The 24,806-nt window shown below is 37.4% G+C and overlaps 1 protein-coding gene across 5 annotated transcripts in view; it reads right to left on the bottom strand.

The window, feature by feature from the left end:
- Nucleotides 1-1,033: 1,033 nt before the first annotated feature.
- Nucleotides 1,034-24,806, bottom strand: part of LOC126184543 (cAMP-regulated phosphoprotein 21) — a 1,287,166-nt gene continuing 1,263,393 nt past the window's right edge. For 4 of the 5 annotated variants that reach the window (XM_049926952.1, XM_049926954.1, XM_049926956.1 and 1 more), the window contains 3 exons: nucleotides 17,129-17,279; nucleotides 16,392-16,542; nucleotides 1,034-1,505 (listed from right to left, as the gene is read on the bottom strand). In XM_049926952.1, coding sequence (XP_049782909.1) covers nucleotides 1,502-1,505; nucleotides 16,392-16,542; nucleotides 17,129-17,279 — 306 coding nt within the window. In that variant the 3' untranslated portion in view covers nucleotides 1,034-1,501. Of the gene's footprint in view, nucleotides 1,506-16,364; nucleotides 16,543-17,128; nucleotides 17,280-24,806 lie in introns of all 5 variants that reach the window. The other variant, XM_049926953.1, reaches the window with a different exon arrangement.

Here is a 24,806-nt window from a genome sequence, read left to right as displayed (position 1 = left end):
AAACATATTACCGTACATTGGAGTTAACGTCAACAGCATCATATACATGAGATAAATCTCCACGCTGTAGTTGATGACTGAAGTTATTGATAATTTGTGTGTCTATAATCCTGACGTTTTTCCAAATAAAATTTACTTCTCTCTGTACATTTACTTGGTTTATGGTCAGGAACTGTCAGTCATGTTCATGGAGGCCATTTATAAAATTTTTGACAGTTTAATTATTATAAATATCCTTACATTATCTACCAAAGTACTATAAGTAGCTGCTAGTTGGAGAGTTTAATGTTGATACTAAATTTTAAGGGCACACCAGGTGTTCAAGGTCAATTCTGTTTATATTATCTGCTAAGAAGTTCACATTAAAGTCACAGAAAGAATAAATGAATTAGTCTTTTTTGACAGATGTGAGAAGAGTGAGTTAACATGTCTCAGAAAACCATGCAAATTTACAGCAGTTTACCTGTCAATTGACACCACAATAACTGTGTACCATATGTTGTTATTTCAATGCCATGCACCTGAAAATGTTGTTGAATAGAGTAGGTTTATTTAGTACTACATTATTTATAACAAAAACTGCAACTCCACCTTTTCTCATATTGGGTCTACAATAATGAGCAGTGTAACAAAGTTTTTAATCCATAACATGTGACTTTTGTTTGTAATCTGATATCCAGAAGAACATAGTATATCAGGATGACTCCCTTTTTCTACATCTTTTGGATGGGTTACCAGTTTTATTTTTCATATCCTTTGTATTTTGATGGAATACCTGTACAGACAAAGTTTAAATCTTGCCTACTTTTGCATTAATACTATATTTCTTTCGAAAGAGCAATTTCTCTCAGTACATGAGTTGTTAGTTCTGCTGTGGGCACTGGAGGCCCATTTGCATATGTAACTGGTCCTATATTCTGTGTGTAATCAGCTTGACAAGAAAATTAATAACCAACAGTAAATTTTACTACAATACCAATGAGATTTCATTTTAAGGAAGATATGGGTAGTAAGTAAATTAAAGACAAAAAGAAAAAGTACAATAATTATATTTAACTTCTATGTATGTACAATAAAATCTTCACGATGTACATATTCAAATACACTTTTAACAGAACAGGATAAATAAATGATATTTTCTTTAAATTGTGATCTGAACATTGAAGTTCTCTCTCTTTTCTTCCACTCAAATGCTCATGCTCACTTACAAAACACACACACACACACACACACACACACACACACTCACACACACACACACACAAACACACACACACACACACACACACACACACACACACACATACATAATCATTACTGTCTTCCTGGACTCTGAATCTACAATGGCATTCCACAGACATAGTTTGTGCTTTAGTGTTATAGTAGAAAATTTTATGTTCTTTCTTCTCTTGTAACAACTCATATTCGTAAAAGACAGAACTCTTCACAAAAAAAAGTTCTTCAGGACGTGAGCTTCATACTGTAGGCCACATAAATGACCCTATCTGAAAAACAGAAAAGTTGTGGCATTAGTAGATGTTGGTGAAATTTTTTATCTGGGAAAAAGTGAACCACTCATAAAAACAATTGGTTTACAAGTTCTTATATGTTTTACTGTTAGTACAGATGTATGCTAATTTTACAACATGTGACATGTAATTCAGTTTCTCCTTAGAAGTCAATGAAGGAAAACCTTATGTGAGACACTTGTTTTCAACGTTCTTTAACAGTCAAAATCCCATAAACACACAAAGGAAACTGTTCTAACATTACTAATTCCTCTCTAATTTTGTTGCGTCAAAATACTTGCATTACTAATTCATGTACAGAACAAGCATATACTTTTAAAAGGTAATGAACTCTTGACACTGCTGCAGTCGTATATAAAAACAACAAAATTAATATTTCCAGATTACAAATGGCAATAATATACCTTTTTAAGTATATGCTATGTCTGTTACCTTATGAAGTACATTCTTATTCAATTAATTAAGAGGAGGCACATGGTAAAACCCAAATGCTGGAAAACTAGTTTACATCCCTGGAGATCACGAGCCCTTCTGTTGGTAGAAAAGATTCAAAGTATCATTTCTGATTTGCCTCTGCGATCTTCCAACATTATCTAGAAACATATTTGTGCGTATATGTGACTGTAGGCTTTCCCGGCGTAAACTATTGACGAAAGTTTCTCGGGTCTCCAGCCGGGTGGTAGCGATGATATCTCGCGACGTTTCGGGAAGTGTCATACTACTCATCTTCTGGCGAAGTGTCGAGATTCGCGGAGAGCGGGCTATTTATATGCGCGGTCACCCCCCTCCACTAGACCTCGGGTGGCTGTGGTGGACCAACGGCGTGCGCGCGGTGGTGGGGATGGTGGTCGCCCCCGGCGGCCGCGTTCGGTTCTCGGTGTAAGCATTCTGTTTGCGTCTGCGGCGGAGGACATTGACGGGCGTGCTCCCGACGGATTGCCGCTATCGCCGGGTTCCATGCTGCGCTGAGTTGGTATCCCTCGTCTCTGTTGACCAGAGTCTCGTGAATCCTTATTTCTATGGATTCTTTGATCACGCTTTCCCAAAAGCCAGATGCTCGGCACAGTACCTTCGTGTTTTCGAAGTTGAAGGTGTGTTCTTCATTGATGCTGTGTTCCGCTATGGCTGATTTTTCTGTGTGGCCTAGTCGCACACATCTGATATGTTCTTTGCAGCGTTTAGATATGCAGCGCTGTGTTTGCCCAATGTATTGCTTTCCGCATTCGCATGGTATACTGTATACTCCTGGTGTGTTAAGGTTCAGCGCGTCTTTGGCAGAACCTAGGAGCTCCCTCATCTTCGGTGGTGGTCGGAGAATGGTTTTGATCTTGTATTTTCCCAGAAGTCATGCAATTTTGGCCGAGAGCGCTTTCCTGCCGTACGTGAGTCCGCTCTACAATGGCAATGGCAGGTTATCAAGATTTAAGTGAGTTTGAACATGGAATTATAGTCAGTGGCAAGCAACTAGACCCAGCATCTCTGAGGTAGTGATGAAGTGGGGATTTTCCCATATGACCATTTCACGAGTGTACCATGAATATCAGGAACCAAGTAAAACATCAAATCTCCGACATGGCTGCGACCAGAAAAATATCCTGCAAGAACAGGGATAACGACGACTGAAGAGAATTGTTCAGTATGACAGAAGTGCAACCCCTCCACGAATTGCTACAGATTTCAGTGCTGGGTCATCAGCAAGTTCAGCACTTGAACCCTTCAATGAAACATAACTGATATTGGCTTACGGAGCCGAAGGCCCACTTGTGTTCCCTTGATGACTGCATGACACAAAGTTTTATGTCTCACTAGGGCCTGTCAACTCTGATGTTTGACTGCTGAAGACTGGAATTATGTTTCAAATTGTATTGAGAGGATGCATGTGTACTGATATGGAGACAACCTCATGGACCCTGTATATCAGCAGGTGACTGTTCAAACTGGTGGAGGCTCTGTAATGGTGTGGAGTGTGTGCAGTTTGAGTGATATGCGACTTCTGATATGTATAGATATGATTCTAACAGGTGACACATACGTAAGCATCCTTTCTCATCACCTGCATCCGTTCACGTCCATTAAGCGTTCTGAGGGACTTGGGCAATTCCAGCAGGACAATGCAACACCCCACACATCCAGAATTGCTACTTAGTGGCTCCAGGAACACTCTTACAAGTTTAAACACTTCCACTGGCCACCAAACTCCCCAGATATGAACATTATTGAGCATATCTGGGATGCCTTGCAACATGCTGTTCAGAAGAGATCTCCACCCCTTCATACTCTTAAGGATTTATCAAGAGCCCTGCAGGATTCATGGTGTCAATTCCCTCCAGCCCTACTTTACACATTAGTCAAGTCCATGCCATGTTGTGATACGGCACTTCTGAATGTTTGTGGGGGCTGTAAATGATATTAGGCAGGTGTACCAATTTCTTTGGCTGTTCAGTGTACATCTTTACTCATTCCGCATGTCTGAAGGCTCTCCTTCATGATGAGATTAAGGAACATGAGGTATGAATGAATGGTCTAATTAATATATACAGCTCTGTAGATTGCATGGCATAAACAGCGCAGCAGCAAGACTCTTTGAATTGTACTGTATTAAAATTTGTAGCTTGTTTACATCATACTTTTGTGACCTAGCTGCATACTAGGAGTCAACTAGACTATATTTTGGGTTGCTGTGCTACATGGATTCACTTGACTCTGGATGATCTGGATTATGCTCTTGGAGTGTTCTATAATTTATGGTGACATGGCACAGACTTTACCTGTGAACTAGGCTACAAAGAGTTTATAGTGTACCCATGTTTGCTGCATAATAAAGAGTGTGTTGTACCACAGCAAGTGTAATATTGGCCACGAGAATTCGAACTTAGTTTGCATGTAAGGAGAACAGACCAAGTTCAGTGATCATGGATCTGTAATTCAGAAAACTGTGGCTGCAACAGCTACAACTGCAAATTCAATACCAGGCATGAAAAGATGACCAACAAAAGCAAATTATAGAACAAGAACAGCAGCAACTGCTTACACTAAAGCATCTCATCGAGCCAGAGAAGAATTCATCACATCCATACACACCATTTCATCCAAAGACAAAGACTGCTACTCATACTATAGATGTATGCAGTCCCAGTCCAGGGGAGTAGTGTAGCCAATGTTGCTAAACAAATTGCTTTTCTGCTATCTACTAAACCCCCAATAATGTGTCCTCTGCACAAGTTACATCCTCTTGATGAACCTAAGTGTTTACGTTTGTCTAAAACCAATAGTTTGTTCTCTAAGCATTATGAGCAGCAAACACATTTTAGCAGCATAGTTTTTTGTTGTCACAAGAATGCATGGGCAGTTGATTTCAAAGGGCTGACTCATTAGTGCAAATTTTTGAGTGAAAATCAAAATTGTAAACAAGTCTTTATTGAACCATTAGTGTGTGATGTATTAATTACTTATGCAGACATAAAGAAGTTTGTGCACAGGCACTGAAATTCATAACTCCTACTTTCAGAGACATGTTAATGACAGCAAAAACTTTGGAAATATCAGATGCAGAACAGTGCTGTTTTGAGGAAAACAGTACACTTTCTGTAAAACTGCTTGAAATATCCAGTACAGCACAGCAAACATTTTTTTGAAAGTGAGGTAGATTCCATACAATGGCATTCCCATTCATGTCACAGTAAGTTTAATAAGAACTCATCAGGTTCATCTTTGTCATCTGACTCAGAATTCAAACTCTCATATCCATTTACAGACAAAGCCTAAACAACAAATATGCAGCAGCATGTGTTTGACTCAGTCTTCACATAGTCCGTCTGCCATCTAGCCTTGCTATAACAACACCGTTATGCAGCGTCCAGAGTGTTTTGCTAGACATATGTGCACTCAGTGCCCATACAGAAAAATGTGCTGTGCACATTGATGTAAACAAATGGCATGTGGTAGACATTCACAAAGGTGGCATGGTGACACACCAACACTGCTGCAACAGCATAAGCATGTTACAGCCACAGTTGAACATTTTCATGGAGCAGCCACAAAAGTGTTCTCTCCCACTAATGATCTAGAACCAATTAATAACATTTCTTGTTCATGCTGGCTCACCAGTTTCTGTTATAAATGAGAAAACCTATGTTCAAATTAGTTCTCTGTCTCTTCAGCTGACATCATAAGGTTTACAACCCCACAGCAAGCACCACATATATTTCTGTGGTAAATGCACAGTAACAGTGTTGTGCAGAAAATCTGTCTGATAATTTCTTAGTTGTACCATCAAGTCAGAAAACATTTTTGGGATTGGTGCTTTTCTGATCTTTGTTGTAAAATAGCAGATGACATCAACATTGTATCAGCAGTTAAGCCATTTGATGATGTTGTTTTATTATGCACTGCATTTTCAGGCCTATTTTCATCAGGCTTAGGGGGTGCAAATAATCATGTAGCTCACACTCAGCTGAAGTCATCTGCAGCACTGAACTACTTTAGAGCTAGAAAAATGCCAATAACATTGTAAGATGAACTCATGTCCAAGTAGATCACCTGGGGCAACTAAACATCTTCACACCACGGCTGGCTCAATGTTTATTACTAAGGATGATGGATGACTTGTTAAACTTATACATTTCCACCATCATCAAATTTTGATCGAAGATTTACGCATGCTAAAGGTTGGAGCCAAAATGTTGATGAAAAACCTGACAATTCAGCAGAAGGACACTCATAGAAATGTGTTTCTTGGTCTTCTTGAGAGGACTGCCAATGACCATGAATGGTTTAGTTGTGTGATCACGAGTAATGAATCCTGGATTTTTTTGGTACAATCCTGACACAAAGCAGCAAAGTGAGGAGTGGCACACTGAAACATCTCCTCAAGTGAAAAAAGCTCGAATGAATGAAACAAAGATCAAAATAATGCTGATTTGCTTTTTTGACTGTAGGGTATCATACATAAAAAATTTGTTCCTCCAGGACAAACTCTCAACCACATGTTTTACAAGGATGTCCTTGAAAAGCTCAGGAAAAGGGTGAACTGAGTGAGATTGGACATCACAGACAAGAGTATGCTGCTTCAAGACAATGCCACATGCCAACAGCTACTTCCATTTGTTGTGCCACAGCCCTCTGCCCCCCCCTCCCCTTCCTAATTCACCTGATCTGAGTCCTTGTGACTTTTTTCTTTTCCCAAAATGGAAAATGTATCTTAAAAGGGTGTAAGTTTGAGACTCTGTAGAACATTCAAAATGAAGTGACTGACACATTAAAGACCCTACTAATTGAAGCCTTTCCCAGCTCCTACCAATACAGAGAACAACAACTTTGGCAGCGTATAGCTGATGAAAGGAAGTGCTTTCAAGGGGACAATATTGCTGTTTGAGAAAAAATTAAAACTTTGTTAGATATAAGTCAGTCTCACTACTTTTCTCACACACCTCATATCTCATTCCAAGGCCAGAAGAGCTAATGCCAAGGTTATCAGATGTACAGTACTTCTCTAAAATTAATATACCTGAAGCTTATTTACAATAACTGGTAGATGAACAATCCGACCAAGTCAAGGTCATCAACGCTCCATTTTAGTTATATGGATACAACAGGTTGCCTTTCAGAATTGTTAGCACACCAGCAATTTTCTGTTGTAGTTTGGTGCAACTAATTCAAAACAGGTCAAACCCAATCAGTTATCTGCATAATATATTAGTAAGTGGCACTACAAGAAACCAACATCTTGCTAATTTACGTCTGCTGTTTCAAACACTACAACAAGATGGACTAAAGTGAAACCTACAAATGTGTAAATTGTTCCAAGAGCAAGTGGGGCACTTTGACCACATATTGAGTCATAAAGGACTTTAACCAACTCAGCAACATGTGGAAGCCATAGGAAAAATCCAAGTGTCAAGACTTTCTGTCATTTCTCAGAAAATTGAATTACTGTACAAAACTTATATCAAAAGCTGCCCAGACTGCTTAATAATATCTCCAACAACAATAGAAAATATGAATGTTCACAGCAGTGTCAGGAGGCTTTTCATAAGTTAAAACATTATCAAAAGTCCTCTCCGTGTCTGGTGACCTATGAACCATCTTAATGCTTTATCCTAGCCACTGACATATCTCAACAGGCCACTTAAGCAGTTATTTCCCACAAGAGTGATGATGAGCTCGAGAAACACATCACATATGCATCTAAAATGCTCACTGCAGCCAAGATCAATTACTCACAAAACAAATAAGGAGCATTGGCTAGTATAAAAACAATTCCATTTCTAAACAGCACAGAATTTTACCTCATAATGACCATAAACCATTAATTTCCTTGGTCAGTTCTAAGAACCAACTTAAAGAGAGAGAGAGAGAGAGCACAACACCTTTTGAAAAATAAAAAAAAAATATTACAACATAAATTAAAGAAGCTTTCAAGCAACATACAGCCTCGAGTTACAAAACTGGTTCCTGAACTACCATTTTTGGAAAACAAGCTGTACACAGTGTGCTGTCAGAGTATTTCCAACATACCCAATTAAAAGTATCTAAACATTCATTAAAATTTTAAAGATTTATTTTACTTATATTTATTTTGTTTTAAATTGTTATTTTACATTTCACAGTCATCATTTTTTGTTGTTTTTTAGTTTACCATTCACATTCATGTATAATACAAAACTCCTTATTGTGATAGAAATAATTGCAGTAATGATAATCTGTAAATAAATGCCTAAAACATAATGTTCCTTTACACGATGCACATAAAATGAACAAACTTTCTTCACATAATACAGTATACACAGTGGAGAAGACAATATAAAACAAAGTTCAGCAGCTTTTCAAATTGTCACAAGTGATCCTCTAAGTATCCTGATCTGTATCAGGCCTATTTCACTACATTGGTAAGCCTTGGCAAAGACAATTGATTATATATTAATGACTGCAGCTTGATTATATTGTTTCTTATGTGGAGACTGACATCATAATCATCCAACATAACTAGATCTGAAACTGTACTCACAAAGTTCTTCCACCATCTAAAGCTTTATATGTCTCACAGCTGTATCTGAGCCATCAACCTCTTTGGGATCATGAGGTGAACACGTTTGTTGTCCTCAGGTATGATGCTCTAAACAGTTTTTTGACATTGACCACTGCAAGAATCTAACAATAATACAAATATTTCTCCCTCACTGGAAAATAAAACATCTTTCAAATATTTTTTGACCTGGTCACACATGTATTTACCTGACTTCAATGCTGACACAAGGCCATTTGCGGCTCCAAAAAGATATTCTGAGATTCTTGTCTAAAGTAACCATTAGTTTCTTTTAAAACTATGAAAAGCTGGGCTATAAAACTTTGTGAGACGATTGTTCAGATCTAGTTCTGTTGAATGATCATGATATCAATCTCAACTTGAGAAATAATATAATTGAGCTGCAGTCACTAGTACATAATCAAAGCTCTTCACTACAGCTTACCAATGTACTAAAATATGCCTGATACAGATCAGGATATTCGGGATATTTAGAGGATCACCCATGACAATTTGAAATGGTGGGGGCAAATTGCGCAAAATTTAAATTTTCAAGAACATTTAATTACATATCAACTTTTACCTAAAAAACATTTTTGTATATCATTGCTTCAAAGATATTCCCTCTAAACCTAAAATGCAAAATTATGTTTGAGGCTGTGTTTTACCCCTTGAAAGTGAAATTGGGCACAAACAAAACAATGTGGGTTGCATCATTTTGCCTCTTTTTTTTATTTATTTATTGTATTTTTTTGCATGGAGACACCAACTGGTGTCTTTTGCAAACGTCATAGCATTTTTTACAAGTTTAGTACAAAAATATATATATATCTAAAAACAAAGATGATGTGACTTACCAAATGAAAGTGCTGGCAGGTCGACAGACACACAAACGAACACAAACATACACACAAAATTCAAGCTTTCGCAACAAACTGTTGCCTCATCAGGAAAGAGGGAAGGAGAGGGAAAGACGAAAGGATGTGGGTTTTAAGGGAGAGGGTAAGGAGTCATTCCAGTCCCGGGAGCGGAAAGACTTACCTTAGGGGGAAAAAAGGACGGGTACACACTCGCACGCACACACATATCCATCCACACATATACAGACACAAGCTGTCTGCTTGTGTCTGTATATGTGTGGATGGATATGTGTGTGTCTGTATATGTGTGGATGGATATGTGTGTGTGTGTGTGAGTGTGTACCCATCCTTTTTTCCCCCTAAGGTAAGTCTTTCCGCTCCCGGGACTGGAATGACTCCTTACCCTCTCCCTTAAAACCCATATCCTTTCGTCTTTCCCTCTCCTTCCCTCTTTCCTGATGAGGCAACAGTTTGTTGCGAAAGCTTGAATTTTGTGTGTATGTTTGTGTTCGTTTGTGTGTCTGTCGACCTGCCAGCACTTTCATTTGGTAAGTCACATCATCTTTGTTTTTAGATATATTTTTCCTTCGTGGAATGTTTCCTTCTATTATAACCATATATATATATATATATATATATATATATATATATATATATATATATATATACTTAAAAACAAAGATGATGTGACTTACCAAATGAAAGTGCTGGCAGGTCGACAGACACACAAACGAACACAAACATACACACAAAATTCAAGCTTTCACAACAAACTGTTGCCTCATCAGGAAAGAGGGAAGGAGAGGGAAAGACGAAAGGATGTGGGTTTTAAGGGAGAGGGTAAGGAGTCATTCCAGTCCCGGGAGCGGAAAGACTTACCTTAGGGGGAAAAAAGGACGGGTATACACTCGCACACACACACATATCCATCCACACATATACAGACACAAGCAGACATATTTAAAGACAAAGAGTTTGGGCAGAGATGTCAGTCGAGGCAGAAGTGCAGAGGCAAAGATGTTGTTAAATGACAGGTGAGGTATGAGTGGCGGCAACTTGAAATTAGCGGAGATTGAGGCCTGGTGGATAATGGGAAGAGAGGATATATTGAAGAGCAAGTTCCCATCTCCGGAGTTCGGATAGGTTGGTGTTAGTAGGAAGTATCCAGATAACCCGGACGGTGTAACACTGCGCCAAGATGTGCTGGTTGTGCACCAAAGCATGTTTAGCCACAGGGTGATCCTCATTACCAACAAACACTGTCTGCCTGTGTCCATTCATGCGAATGGACAGTTTGTTGCTGGTCATTCCCTCATAGAATGCATCACAGTGTAGGCAGGTCAGTTGGTAGATCACGTGGGTGCTTTCACACGTGGCTCCGCCTTTGATCGTGTACACCTTCCGGGTTACAGGACTGGAGTAGGTGGTGGTGGGAGGGTGCATGGGACAGGTTTTACACCGGGGGCGGTTACAAGGGTAGGAGCCAGAGGGTAAGGAAGGTGGTTTGGGGATTTCATAGGGATGAACTAAGAGGTTACGAAGGTTAGGTGGACGGCGGAAAGACACTCTTGGTGGAGTGGGGAGGATTTCATGAAGGATGGATCTCATTTCAGGGCAGGATTTGAGGAAGTCGTATCCCTGCTGGAGAGCCACATTCAGAATCTGATCCAGTCCCGGAAAGTATCCTGTCACAAGTGGGGCACTTTTGTGGTTCTTCTGTGGGAGGTTCTGGGTTTGAGAGGATGAGGAAGTGGCTCTGGTTATTTGCTTCTGTACCAGGTCGGGAGGGTAGTTTGTGTGTCTGTCGACCTGCCAGCACTTTCATTTGGTAAGTCACATCATCTTTGTTTTTAAGTATATTTTTCCTTCGTGGAATGTTTCCTTCTATTATATATATATATATATATATATATATATATATATATATATATATATATATATATATATATATACAATAATTTATTTTAGTTTGATATTAATATTCACTTAAAGAGTATAAACACTTGTCAATCAAGAAATGTTTCAGTTTCACTTTGAATAAGTTCCCTTTGTGGCACCTTATAGAGCTCGGTAATCTGTTGTACCATATTTGACCACTAATGCATGGACTATGGTCTGTTGTTTTTAATTTTGTTCTTTGTCTGTAGTAGCAGTCTTTATTTCTTGTATTATAGGCATGCATATCAGAGCACTTTGTTTCTTTGTTTTTCTGTAGGGTTAATATTCTGTTCATATGTATGTCGGCAGCACAACCCCATATCTCTATCCCGTAATTAATCTGTGGAAAAATGGTTCCATAATAAATTGTTTTTAATGTCTGATGTGGAACTACTTTTGATAACTGGCTGATTAGATGTAATGAACTGCTGATTTTATTGCATAAAAATTTGATATGGTTTACCCATCTTAGAGTTTCATCTAGGTGAATACCTAGAAATATGCAGCCTTCTGTGTCCACTACTTCAATTCCACCTATGTTACTGATAGAGGTTTGGTGTGAGTTTGTAAGTTTAAATGGCAGTAACTGAGATATACTGATATTAACTTTCAAACCTTGATCTTGGAAATAAGTAGTTATTTGCTGTAGTCCCTCAGTGGCTACCAATGTTAACTCATCATTTTGTTTACCAAGAAATAACAGTGAGGTTTCGTCTGCATAGGTTACCAATTGGGAGTTGAAAGGTTGCTCTATATCATTTATGTACATTAGGAAAAGGAAAGGGCCCAAAATTGAGCCCTGGGGTACACCTTGTGTGACTGTCTCATATTTGGACAGGAAATTAATGATCTGATTATTGATTTTGTAAGTCAGCATTGTACACTGCATGCGGTTAAATAAATATGTAGCCAGCAATTGCATGGATGCAGCATTTACATTGTATGACTCAAGTTTACTTAAAAGTAACTCATGGTTTACCGAGTCAAAGGCTTTAGTAAGGTCTAGAAATATGCCAGCTGTTTGCATTCCTTGATCAAGGGCACCATACGTTTTGTGAAGAAATTCCGTAATTGCTGTGATAGTACTATGATCTTTTCGGAATCCGTGTTGTGTCTCTGTTAGGAACTTATTTTTCAAGAAATAGTCACTAAGTTGTGTCAGCAGCACAACTTCAAATACTTTGCTGAAGACAGGTATTAATGATATGGGCCTGAAATTTGAAACTTCTTCCTTGGATACTTTTTTATGCACTGGTTTAACTGTGCTCCATTTCAATACATTTGGAAATGTATGTTCTCTGATACTGCAGTTTACCAGGTGGGTGATTATTTTAACTAATTCCTTATTACATTTTTTAATCACGATACTACTCAAACCATCCCATCCAGATGAGAACTTATTCTTTAGGTTATTTACTATCCTGCCTATTTCTTTTTCACTTACTTGTTTGAATTCAAAAGGTGGCTCTTCAAAGGGGCAGAGCTTTACCTCACTACTCACAACTGTGTTATTAATTGGACTAACAGCTGCAGATATAAAGTATTTATTGAAAACATTGCAGACTTTATTAGGATCTTTAATTGTGTTTCCTTCATGTGTTATAATTAAAATTTCAGTTTCTGGCTTCGGTGTGGCTTTGTGAAATTCATTTACAATTCTCCATGAGGTCTTGGCTATATTGTCTGATTGAGATATTTCACTGCTGCATATCTGTTTTCTTAGATTTGAAAGCTCTTTCTTAAAGATTTTCTTGGCTTCGTTGTACTTGGCCTTAAAAACCTGCAGGTTTGTTGACTTGTGTAACACATCTATGAAAAGCTGGGGTATAAAACTTTGTGAGACGATTGTTCAGATCTAGTTCTGTTGAATGATCATGATGTCAATCTCAACTTGAGAAATAATACAATTGAGCTGCAGTCACTAGTACATAATCAATGCTCTTCACTACAGCTTACCAATGAACTAAAATATGCCTGATACAGATCAGGATATTCGGGATATTTGGAGGATCACCCATGACAATTTGAAATGGTGGGGGCACAAGTTTTATCAAGATCATTTATTGACACTTGGGGATATTAGTAGCTTCCACCCTAAGACAACCACCATTGTCCCGGGAGACACCTCAATACAACTTTAGACGTCTGACAGACCCCCATATCCAGGTTCAGTCCACCAGAGCTGGTCCACCAAGGAATGGGATCCGTTTCCACCTCCAGCACCACTGACTTCCATCACAGACCTGGAGACTGGAACACCAGTTCCAACCAACTCCAGTACCAGTACTATGCACCCACCACAAGCTGAGGACACAGTGACACCAGACATGAAGATGGACAGTAAACCTTTAGCTGGCTTGCCTACCAACACCTTCCTTACCCAGACAGAAATCCCAATACTGGCAGGGACAACTCAGGCCTACACGACAGTTAAAGTGGAAAGGGATATTATATCTCTATCATCCAACAGCAAGGTTGATACCTTGCAATGGCCACTATCAGTGACTCCTGTAGCAACCAGTAAATTGCACCAACTGGCTGCCACATGTGTTTAACCACTTATGTCAAGCCAGAGATACAAACCATTCACCAGGCAGCTGCAAGGTACTTCAAATTGTGTTGCGGTAAGCTCTCTGCCTTGCTTTCCACATACTTTCATGACCTGACTGTTTACTAGATATCAGCTGGACTTGATTTTGCATTGATGTGCTAAGTATTATTGATGGATTTGCTTGATCTTGTATGATCTGGATTATTGTCTTGGCTTTTTATCCTTATTTTCTGTGTACTAAAGAGTGTGTTGCACTGTAGCAGGTGTCATGTATTTGTAAGGTTGGTCCATCCAGCCACACTGATTTGGGTTTTCCATAGTCTCTCTAACCGTCTTCGCTCAAATGCCGTGATGGTTCCAACAACCCAACTACAAGACTATGCAGAGTTTATGTGTCATCCTTGTCAAACTAGACCTATAAGTACATAAATGCCTGCCTGTATGAATTACGTTTATCTTGTTCTAAAACTGTAATACCATGACATGTACAATATCCTTTGTAAAAGGGTTCCTAAGGGGAATAGCCGGCCTTTGTGGCCGTGCGGTTCTAGGCACTTCAGTCTGGAACCACATGACCAATACGGTCGCAGGTTCGAATCCTGCCTCGGGCATGGATGTGTGTGATGTCCTTAGGTTAGTTAGGTTTAAGTAGTTCTAAGTTCTAGGTGACTGATGACCACAGATGTTAAGTCCCATAGTGCTCAGAGCCATTTGAACCTAAGAGGAATAAAAACATCACTACTATAACCACTACCACTACTACTACTACTACTACTACTACTACTACTAGTAGTAGTAGTACATAACACAATTGAACCGCACAGGCAAGTAATTTATGACATGATAAAATATGTATACAGGTAAACTTCACCAAATTAATTTTATGTGTGTACATCTTTTACAAGTTTTAGCATAGCAATTATTAACAATCTGAGTTGTTATATGGTTTTGGTTTCCAACATCAAGGAGGCAAGAGGGGAAAAAAGAAGGAAAAACTAACAGGTAAATAGTTTCTAGCTGTACCTGTAATCCAATAAAAGCCAACTGATTGAGTGCCAGTCAACCAAAAATGTTCTTATTGAAAGGCAACTTGAGTTTAAGTTTGAGTAGATATACCTATTAATACCATTCTCAACAGTATCTGTTTGGCAGATAACTAGTGGGAAAAATCAACAGTCAGACTCAAAAACTCAGAATCACATTTTTTGTTTGTGCAGCCATAATAAAACACCAGGAGAGAGAAATACATTGTGGGTAAGAAGTACATTATTCAAAGTCATTATCAGTAGAAATATTGCCTAATTAGTAAAGATACATGGGAAGAAACATAGACTTGATTCAGAGACAAGAAATGTTCATGTCTCAGAGGGTACCAATTATCACGAAGCAACGTAAGTACACACATTAAAATGAAAGGTAGCTGAAGGAGAAGAAGAAGAAAGATCTAATAACAGTAGCAGTAACCATCTCTACCATGGAAAATACTTAGAAGCATAGTTTTCTCTCATTATTGCATGTGATAATGGTTTTTGAACTGTGTAGGACATGCACTGTAATTCAGTGGAAAAGGTGCTATAGTCAGAACACAGAGTCTATAGTAGTGCATTGTCAACTGGGTCACAGTGATGTAATTTCTTTAGTTTCTATTTTTTCCATTTAAGGAGACAGTGAAAGATAGGGAACTGTAACGTATATATCCAGTGATAAAATGTGATTGTAACGTATGAGATGGACTGATACATTTTTGTTGAAAATTGTAATGTTTGAAGACCATCTTCAGTCACTAAGGAGCATAGGTGAATATATTGTTACACACTTATCAACATGAAGGTATTAACAAATATGATGAAAAAGTTGAAATATATACATCCTTCAAGGCAGATATCCAGTGACTTTTCAAAGATAAGTGTGTAAAATGACTGAAAGCTTGAATTTTCAAGGCTTGTTAGCATTAAGAGTTTATTAGCAATCCTGACCTATGAACTATTTACATACATGGGTATCCTTATGTCTAAACAGGGGATTGGGGCAGGAATATGTAAGCTTAAAATTGTTAACACATTATTAGAGGTGCCAAACAGCTATTAAAACTGTATATTGTAACTGATATCAGATATTAGAGTTCTCAGCAATGAGAAAGAGATGTACGTTTAGGTCACAGCTGTGATCTGTAATCAAGAAAACATTTAAATATAATGAATCCAGGAATTGTCACAGAATTTATGATTCTCATATAATAAATCATATTGCTATTTGAGAAGACATGCACTGAATAACTCATGAATGAAACAATGGAAAATAAAAATGTGTCACACAAGTGCACAAAACAGATGATTAATCCGTTGATTAATCAGATGATTAATCAGCTTACATTTGTTATGTCCCTGTCACTTTGCAGTTCAAACTCAAAAAATAGCTAAAAGTTCACTAAATAATGCTGTCATATCCTTTGTACTACTTACAAAAATTATTATATTGCAAATATTCACCGTTGCTTTCGTGGTTTTTGCACCCGTGTGCCAGAGTTAGGTGAGCCTTCTGACGGATTTCGCTGTACATTGGGGGTCGGCAGGCGATGAGCAATGTTACTGCCAGTGAGTGGCATGCGCATAGCGGACGGACAGGAGCCTCTGACTACTCCTGAAAAAAATTCATTGAAATTTTTTGCTTTACAGTTTCAAACACACATTTTACAGGAACTAGAAGGAAGAAGCAAAACTATGTCAGCCAGCAAGATTTGTGAACACACAAAGTTAGAAATTTACAGAGAATATTTTGATAATACTAATGTTTATATTTGAGTGATGTCCACTCTGTCAGATGTGTCCAACAGAACAGACATAATTCAAATACATGTATCTCTGCAAGAGCATGACAGCTCCTTGACATCTGTTTCAGTGCAGAGGCGGTAATATTGTCCAAATGCCAATTTGAATCAATAATTTGCAAGTAGGGAGTTAAAGGATGAGGGACACTGCATTGCAGTATGTGATAAGTTGGAAATTTGAGTTAGTGAGGGACAGTGTGTGGATGGCCAAAGTGGTTCAGGCAACCACTCTCAAGAAGCAGCAAATCTGGGTTCGAGTCCCGTCCAGCACAAATTTTCAACTTTCGCCATTGCATTATGACAATGCTCTGTACAGCTAGAAGTAAAGAATTCCCAGCCATCCCTTCCCGTTCTTTCCCCATTCTCTAGTTCGTATAAAAATAATACTAATGGACGTACCAGGTACAAAACGGACTCCAAAAACTGGAACAGTTGGGTAGTGCATGGCAGGAGACTTGTCAGTGGCAGTGCGCTCCTTGGGGGCAGGACCACGGCACAATGGGCCCCTTACAGGCACAGAGTCACGGATCGGCCTTGGAGGTGAACTCATCTGTAATCAGCCATTCATCATATTCCTACTGCACATGTGACTTAATTACCATTAAGAGTATTTTGTGAGATCATTGTTCTGAGTATTTAATCAAAGCGTTACAAGAAGTATCCTCTTAATAAGACTTGATATTTTTGTTATTATATGCTATTACATTTTCTTAGATAATAATTTGTAGCCACAAAAATTAATTATAAATATACTGTAGCAAACGCAAACTCTACGTAGAGTTGCTACACCTCTCCAAGGTTTTTAAGGGCCTTCAATGCACTTTTAGTATTTTATAAGTCAACAAATTTTTCTTTTTTGGTGTCAAATTTTGAGAATAATCAAAATTAAGTATATTTCATATTTGTATTTCTATTACACCTTTTATGCACTCATACTGGTACAGGCTAACAAATAAATAACTCACTGAACAGTGTGAATGAAAATGCCATTTAGAGGATACACTGCAAGAATTTCAGTATCTTACTTTTTCATCTTAGCAAAACACTAAGAACAATAATTTTTGAAAACATTTCTCTTGGAGTACAGCTGTTTCTTTTTTATTACTTAAAAATGGACATGATGGCCATAATCACAAGAAACTTTTTTGTGGACTCATAGCACCTGCTCTGTTCACAACCACCATTTATCATCATGGTGTGAGGTCTGAAGATGCTTTAAAACAGACCGAAACTGGTAACCTCATAAAGAAAGAAGTTTCTTGCAGTTGTGACTATTCATGTTCATTTTTAACTAATAAAACTAACAACAATTGGTTGATATGTTGTTTCCAGTTGAGTAGAATAGTTGAAAGACTGTGTAGTGAATGTTACTAGATTTTTTATTCACTCTGAAGCTACTGTAAACATGTCTTAAATTGATGATTATTGGATTACCTTCTCTTACAATTTAACTAGATCTCTCATGAGGGTCCAGCTTATAGAACACATGTGAACCTCATCAAGATCAAAATACTCAACATATAAAGGTAGGAGCAAAGAAGTTTACAGTTTAGGACCATTTTGTTATTGAGTTCATTATACAAGTAGACAGGGTGTTGAACAGGATCTGATTTTCAATAAAATACTTAATTCCACCACTTTCATAAACTGTGTAAAAGTATAGAGCTTTCACACTACTGAGTGGTGTTCATTGTTCATCATACATTCAACACTAGTTTCAAAGTGCAAGAAGATAAATTTGACTGCAGTGAACATATTTAGGATTTTCACAATCTGTCTAAATGTGAAAATTGAACTTCACAGCCACGGCACCCTGAGAATGCTCTTACCTAAATTTCCATGTTCCTTTTATGATTCAGACTGTCATGTTGCAAGCTTATGCCATTTGTAGCAGTAAGACATAAAGCTAAAATTTTCAGCACTTACACACTGACATTTGACTTGGATTTAAAATTATTTTGTTATTCAGTTATCCTTGTGATGCATTCAGTAATACATTTTGTGGTCAACACTAAATTCTAAGCATAAGTGCTAAAACTGATCACTGACCTCTTGATAGGTTTTTCATCTTACATTACACAAAATTTTGAGGATGCATTTAATCTATCCTGAATAGCCTCTAATTTTTTTCCAGTGACATAGTGCAGCAAGTCTAACAGTTTACTGTCCGTCAGCATTTTTGCAAAGTGTGCATGCATACACTGTGATCAGTATTACGATTGAGTGTGCTTTTTTAGTAATTTTTAATAATCAGCAGGTACATTACATGTTACATGATGTAAATATTTAGTTAATATCTACTTTGAAGATAGCAAGAGCTTATAAAAGTTACCAATTACACCAGGACTTTGAAACCCACTTATTTAAAGTAAAATATAATTTATAACTTCTTTTCCAGTTCATTGGATATTAATAATTTCGGGTTAATGCTATTACTTAGTCAAGAAGATGCAGACTCACTAAGCAAGTACTCAGAGGAGGAGTATCTTCTAAATCTACATCCGCATAATTACTCTGCAATTCACAATTAAGTGCTTGGCAGAGGGTTCATTGAACCATTTTCAAGCTATTTCTCTACTGTTCCACTCTTTAAATCCTTGAACAGTGTACGGGAAAAACGAGCACTTAAAATTTTTCATGCAAGCTCTGATTTCTCTTATTTCTTTATGATGAACATTCCTCTACATGTGGGTGGGTGGCAAGAAAATATTTTCACACTTGGAGGACAAAGTTGGTGACTGAAATTTCATGAGAAGATCCTGCTGCGATGAAAGAGTCTTTGTTTTAATGATTGCCACTCCAATTCGAATATCATATCTGTAGCACTCTCTCCCCCATTTCACAATAATATAAAATGTGCTGTCCTTCTTTGAACTTTTTCAATGTCTTCCGTCAATCTTCTCCAGTGCAGATTGCACACTGGACAGCAGTACTCCAGAAGAGGGTGGACAAGCATGGTGCACATAGTCTCTTTAGTAGCCCTGTTGCATTCTAAGTGTTCTGCCAATAAATTGCACTCTTTGGTTTACTTTTCCCACAGCATTATCTATATGATGATTACAATTTAAGTTATTCATAATTGTAATCCCTAAGTATTTAGTTGAATTTACAGCCTTTACATTTGTGTGTTTTGTATTGTAACCAAAATATGGTGGTTTCCTTTTAGCACTCATGTAGATGACTTCACACTTTTCATTATTTAGAGTCAACTGTCACTTTTTACACCATGCAGATATTTTGTTTGAGTTGCTTTGCAATGTGTTTTGATCATTTGATGACTTTATAATATAGTAAATGGCAGCATATTCTGTAAACAATTTAAGAGGGCTGCTTAGATTGTCTCCCAAATCATTTGTGTAAATCATCTGAGGGCCTATAACACTTTCTTGGGAAACATCAGATATTACTTCTGTTTTACTTTATGACTTAATCATTAATTAATTGTTGCAAACTAAATGGCATAATTGCTTTCATGATAACTGATTTCATTTTAGGTCGAAAGAATGAAAAATTATGGTTGAACGATATTTTAGTTTTATCAGTGGTACAATCCCCAACCTAAAATACTGCTTGTGCAGCCCAGTGTGATATGAAAATGTGGGTTGTGTGCCTTGCAAGTTGTCTGGGAACATTAAGACATTTTGTTGAAACCAAGGATTGTCCATAGAAATTGAAATGGATGGGATTCATACTCATTTTCAGTTGGATATTAAAGCCTGACTTTGTTTTCTGCTTCACAAAGGGGGCATCTTGAAGATTATGCCTATGGTAACCCCAATAAGAAAGAAGTGGATAAATCATTAGCTGTGTGGCTGTTGAGAAAAGGCATACTCTGTCAAAACTTTGTCAGTACTGGATGTTAAAATACGTAAGCTCTTAGAATCTCAAAGTATTGAGCAACACTGTTAGGTATTCAGCTACAAATCTGGAAGTAGTAGTCTAGGTGACAACTCCCACAGACCTCAAACTACAACCCAACTCATAGCCAGGGGCATGAATAGGCTGAGTATCAAAAAGAAAGAAAGGAAACAAGAAAAAGAAAAGTGAAAAAACATACATCAAAGTATGTTCACAAATGTCAACAACATGTTAACAGTCAACCTGAAATAGAACTCATTTTCTTCATGTGCTGTTGTCTCTGGACCATGTTCTTCCATATAGGTGAGCTACAGCACTTCTGCCATACTTCACTTCACTGACCAGCCCTGCTGCACTCCGTGCATTATCGAGAAGCATTTGCTTACTGCGGTATGTGCCACAAGACCTCCTACCCTCATTATCTTTTGGAAACTAACTGAGCATTTTATATGTTATGTCACCACATTAGACATTCATAGAAATTTTTGATTACAAAATTTAACTACAGCTAAGTATTGCATTTGTATATAATTAAATAGTAGGAAAAGAAAAAAAAATATGGAGAGGAGAAAATGAAGAAGCATAGAAAAATTATTCAGCATTACTAACATGGCCGAATAAAACAACAAAAAAGGCAAACTGAAGAATCAACATTGATATGATCATATATCGGGATTATACACAACACAGTGTAACCAAAAATGTGAATTGAAGAAAACAACAATGGTGTACTATTGTATTCAACAGAATTTATTGTTTTCAATTAAATTCTCTAGACATTAATTAGTTACACCAGCTCATCATTTGAATTAAGGTAGTTTTACAGGTGCCTTGTAGTACCCCTTGTTCAAAATGTACTATGACTTCATAAACTAGCATTGTTCATATGTGCAACTGGCAAGGCTTCAAAGTTATTTAGTAAGTTTACAGTCATTAACTTGATTCTTACAGTAGCACTTTAATTTCCAACCCTTTCATCATGTTTCTAACATATCAGATTCATGTAAACAATAATGACCAAAAATGCTACTGAATTTAAATTAGTGAGAAGAGTCATTGGTGAAATTGGATTGTCAGTAGTCTGCTGATAGATTCATTAATCCAGGTAGCATTTCTATGTGCCTTCTTCAGACTGCTAAGTATCATCCTACAGTTAGTGTGATCTGCTCATTTGGTTGAGTGCTCCAACTGAAATTTTGGCCCAACACACTCACTAAATATTTTGACAAATCTGTTGGTCTAATGCATTCTAAAACCTGAGAAATGTAACTTGCAGTCACCCTTACTTTTAACAAGCAACAGTTCCTTAAGATATTGTAAGATAACAATATATTAATATCTACATCATTGTCATCATCATCATCATTGTATCAAAATACTCTGTATATTTTTATAAATCAGTTCTTAGTGCATTGCCTCAGCATAACTTCTAAAAAGTTGTAATTCAGATAAATCCATCACCTGAAAAACATTTGCCCAAAAATTTATGAAGTACCTGCATCATGCAATGTTTTAAGAACTATAGTAGCAACAAACTTTCAAAACTTGACAAAGCTGTATCTTTCTGTTGTTTCCACCTATGTTTAGGGAAGTGTACCTTTCTATGATTTTTTCTTGGTGTAGTTCTTTCCTCTTTCATCTTTACTCCTTTAATTTCGTATGGTTCTCTCAAACTGAGTAAGGCATGGTGAGCCTGTACATGGGCACCTTTACCCAGCTGGAATGTTTTTTACAGCCAGTCTGGCGGCAAACCAATCCATGTGAAGTAACCCTCAGGAACACAAATGAAAAATATCCTGAATTAAATGAAGCTTTTACTATCTTAGAATTTCTTGATATTTTTGAGATAGCCAGTTCTCAGGGTACTGTGTTCTTCAACAGTTAGCTGAAAAATCTGAAAATTAGTATACATAAAAAAAAATGCTTTTAGTAAAATGTTATCTGGGGAAGGGGATCATGACTAAACACTCTCCCACCCCCTTTTCAATCTCCTCCTATTACATATACATAATAGCTCTTCCCTGCCTTCACTGATTACTGTCACAGTACATTTCATGTGACTGAGATATTTGGGTCTGCAACTAATGGTCTAGTGGCTAGTGTTGCTACCTCTGGATAACAGGGCCCTGGATCCAATTCCTGGCAGGGTTGGGGATTTTCTCCACCTGGGGACTTGGTGTTTGTGTTGTCCTCATCATCTTACCATCATTCAGGAAGTGGAGAGATTGGAAGTGGGTGCTGATGACCTCGATGTTGAATGCCCCCCCCCCCCCCCCCCAAACCAACATTATCAATCATCATCATCATCGAGATGTTTGGGGTTTGACCTTTGAAAAAACAGTCTATGTTGTATATATAGATTATGTCCCTCATAATGCAGGAGGTACTGTGAATCTATATTGCAGTGGCCCCAGTATTCTAATCTGACTACCAATAACCTAATCTGCAGGTTCGGGGGTGCCATTTGTTAGGAGTGGGATTCTTGTTATCTTGATCCTATGGCCCACACAATACACAACATAATGCATTTCTTTATTATACCATGTTGCCCAGCAAAAAGAGGACCATCAACAGGGCACCAACAGGTGTGGTGTAAAACGCATGAGCAAGATTAAGGAGTACAATTCATGTTGTTCATCACAACATTACCCTGTAGCACTCTTTACAAAGGTGATGTGTCCAAATGGTAACAGTTTGGGTTCATGATATAATCATACAACATGCAATGGGGAAAAAGTGTTGCTACACAGTGTAATATAAAGCTATTCAGTCCGCTACACATTTCACAAGTTCAAGACCAATTGAGGACCATTTTAACAAAACTCAACAAACATCATTTTAATGATGTTTGTTTAATATGAGCCTCACACAATGACTAAAAGAAAATACAACAAAGATGAATATTTTCCATTGTAAAATGAGCCTGAATATAGCAAATTTTCACAAAATTTGACATCTCTGTTTTTCAACATTCCACAAAATTCAAGAATTAAGTTGAAACAATGGAGGAAATAACATGCAAAACAGGATGCTTGTGTTTTGACAGTCTTATTCATTTTAGAGGTAGCTGGTATACGAATAAAACAAATGTTGAACAGGATGATTTCTTACGACGATTAGTGTAGGCACATTACACTTTTGCTGGCAAATAAATATGTAAAAGCTGGAAACAATTTTAATTGATGTTAGACATCCAAAATAAACGTTAAATGAGTCTTTTGAGGTGGAAACACCAAAAACATTTTGGCCGTTTTTCAACTTTTTGCTTATAACTTGGAAACAATACAATGTATAAAAAAATTCCAAAACACCTGAATAAAATACTATGAAATTCTGTGTAGAATGGTCTATTTAAGATTTCAAGTTGGTTCAGCTGTTTAGCCACAATCAATCATCAAAGATTTGCAATTTTTACCAATTTGAAATGGTGTGTTGCAAACCACCATCTGTACCAACTTAACTTTACTCCTCTACCGGTCTTCGTTCATAAAAGAATCATCACTGTCCTGTATCTTACAACAAATTATTAAAATAGAGAAGTAGAACACATTAATGAGAGAGGCTATTGCAGTCAATGAGAGATTATATGTACTTTGAGATATAAAGCAAGTGGTAGAACATTGGAATGCTTAAAGTGAAGTAATTATATCAGTCCTGTCACAACACATTCAGGTAATAGACATATTTTTTTCTTTTTTTATGATAAGAATTATACTTATTTCACAGAACACTTACTAGTCACTACATGTGATGTATTTTTCAAAGTACAAGCCTTTTTCAACACTACTGTCTAATTCAGCAAGCGAACAGGCTTGTGATTTTTTTCAATTTAGTAAAGAAAGCAATGCAATAGACAATCTACCATTTGCCACCATAAAATAGTAAATACAGGACTAACCCTGCATAGTCCCATTAAAACTTGTGTTAAAAACTAATTGAAAAACCGAATCAGAGGAAGGATATGCACAAAGATGAAAGGAAAATGCAGAAGTGTACACAAACACATGTGACGGGTTCCTGAAGCTCTGATAATACCTAGATGGTCAATATTATCAAACCATCAGTAGTCAACCTCATTGCTGAGTATGTGTTGACCATAGTGAGAATCTTTTTGGGGTCATCAATAATGCCTGTCAATATTTTTAGTATTAAAAATACATGAATACATGCCCTCACACGGTCAATATATTGACAGTTTGGCATTATTAGTGGATGTGTG

This window comes from Schistocerca cancellata, chromosome 4 (assembly GCF_023864275.1).
Source record: "Schistocerca cancellata isolate TAMUIC-IGC-003103 chromosome 4, iqSchCanc2.1, whole genome shotgun sequence".
NCBI lineage: Eukaryota > Metazoa > Arthropoda > Insecta > Orthoptera > Acrididae > Schistocerca > Schistocerca cancellata.
The sequence above is the reverse complement of the archived record's forward strand: the minus strand, read 5'-3'. Positions and strand labels throughout refer to the sequence as shown.